A 1,647-nucleotide genomic window follows, 5' to 3' on the forward strand; every position below is an offset into this window, starting at 1 on the left:
GTATATATATATATATATATATATATGAGAATATATCATGCCTGCACGGAGATGACTATACTTGTTCGAGGGAATCCACTTCCTAGCACCAAACTCTCGATCACACTCCTTAACTTTACTTCCCACGCCCTCTCTGAAATACCAGGAATGCCTTTAGCCCGTACATTCACCTCTATAGTTGTTCTATCTATTTGTTCTTTGTGTATAGCTACATCTACAGGCCCGTATATACCTACTAATACACTAGTATCTCCGTGTGAAAACCTTGAAGACCCGTCTGCTCTGTTTAGTGGTGACTGCTCACTCTCCAGTGGTCGCATCTGTGCGTTCGTACGGCCATCCCCTCTGGTCATTACCTCGGTTTGGGTACTCATGGTGAAGTGGGACTATAGTCAACTAGTACTGGATATTTAGTACTTGAATCTATACTGCAGCTATATTGATACTGATTTGCTTAAGAGTAACCAACTCGTCAACACAATACAATGTATATATATCTCAATCGATCCCCCTGCCTATCTTATAAACGTATCTGCTTGTTACAGGCTATCGATTGTATTTATTAATAGTGTACAGTTTGTATGTATGCAGCCGTATCTCTCTGGTTTTGGATCACACACCCGTGTTTGTGCTTGCTATGTACTATTAGGCTGATGACAGTATCACTTACTAGTAAGAAATTGTTTCGTATTGGTCAATTTTAATATAATCTATGGCGTTTTCGGTATTGCGTTCACATGGGATTATTTATTTGCTTCTTGTGTGAAGATCGAGACTAGAGAGGTCGTAGAGGTACAATATCAATTTTTAAAGCGTAAACGCTTTTTATTTGATGTCGTAGTACAGAAAAACGTATAAAGGTGTAAAAATCATTGGGACAAATTTACTTTCTATAGTGCAAATTTTAAACGGACACCATAAAGTAAAACTCCTGGAAACTTTGAACATAATAGGGCTCTTAGCATCCGCCCGTACTGACAACCATAGGGTCAGCGAATACAAACGTATATTTGTTCAGTTTATTCGTTTGAACGCAAAACGTATCGAGGTTAGCATGCCCCCTTCAGTACTCTCTGCTTGTATTGTATAGAAAGAACACACAAAAACAACATAATTAGATACATTTGTGTGTTACACTGAGAAGTTCATAATAGATATACATCGTATTGGGCCCATTTCCAAAGCACTCCACTATGACTGAACAATCCCCTAAAGTCCCGACAGCGTCCAACACTACTAGCTCTGAAGTTGTGCCTAAAGTAGATACATCTAGGAAAAGCATTACTTCTTGGTTTAGACGACCCACTGCGCACGAACAGTGCAATAAGCTGTTGTTGTTCCACACTGTTTATTGTATGTCACTTTACTGTGTGTGTATCGTTACTTGAAAAAGTTTCCTAGTCGTCATATCTTTTTTTCTGTTCACACTATGAGAGTTTTCAAAAATTGTGCGTTTGTTGATGTGCCCTACTGTTTATTGTAGGTCACTGTTGTGTAATTGTGTACTTTTGTTTATATATATGTGTGTGTGTGTGTGTGTGTGTGTGTGTGTGTATGTGTGTGTATGTATAATTATAAATAAAATTATATATCTATAATATATATATGTGTGTGTGTGTGTGTATGTATATACGTGTGTGTATGTAT

At 37.7% G+C, this 1,647-nt stretch overlaps 2 protein-coding genes across 2 annotated transcripts in view; one reads left to right on the forward strand and one right to left on the reverse strand.

The window, feature by feature from the left end:
- Window positions 1-35: 35 nt before the first annotated feature.
- Window positions 36-374, reverse strand: SARC_08156 (hypothetical protein; the record flags this gene model as incomplete). The annotated part of the gene is made up of 1 exon (XM_014297873.1): window positions 36-374. The coding sequence occupies one exon, from the start codon at window positions 372-374 to the stop codon at window positions 36-38; it is 339 nt and encodes a 112-aa protein (XP_014153348.1).
- A 760-nt stretch (window positions 375-1,134) lies between these two features.
- Window positions 1,135-1,647, forward strand: part of SARC_08157 (hypothetical protein) — a 5,473-nt gene continuing 4,960 nt past the window's right edge. Inside the window, exon 1 of the mRNA XM_014297874.1 lies at window positions 1,135-1,353. Within this exon, the coding sequence (XP_014153349.1) occupies window positions 1,194-1,353 (160 nt within the window). The 5' untranslated portion in view covers window positions 1,135-1,193. The remainder of the gene's footprint in view (window positions 1,354-1,647) is intronic.

The sequence above is a fragment of the Sphaeroforma arctica genome (genome assembly GCF_001186125.1).
Source record: "Sphaeroforma arctica JP610 unplaced genomic scaffold supercont1.707, whole genome shotgun sequence".
NCBI classification, from domain to species: domain Eukaryota; class Ichthyosporea; order Ichthyophonida; genus Sphaeroforma; species Sphaeroforma arctica.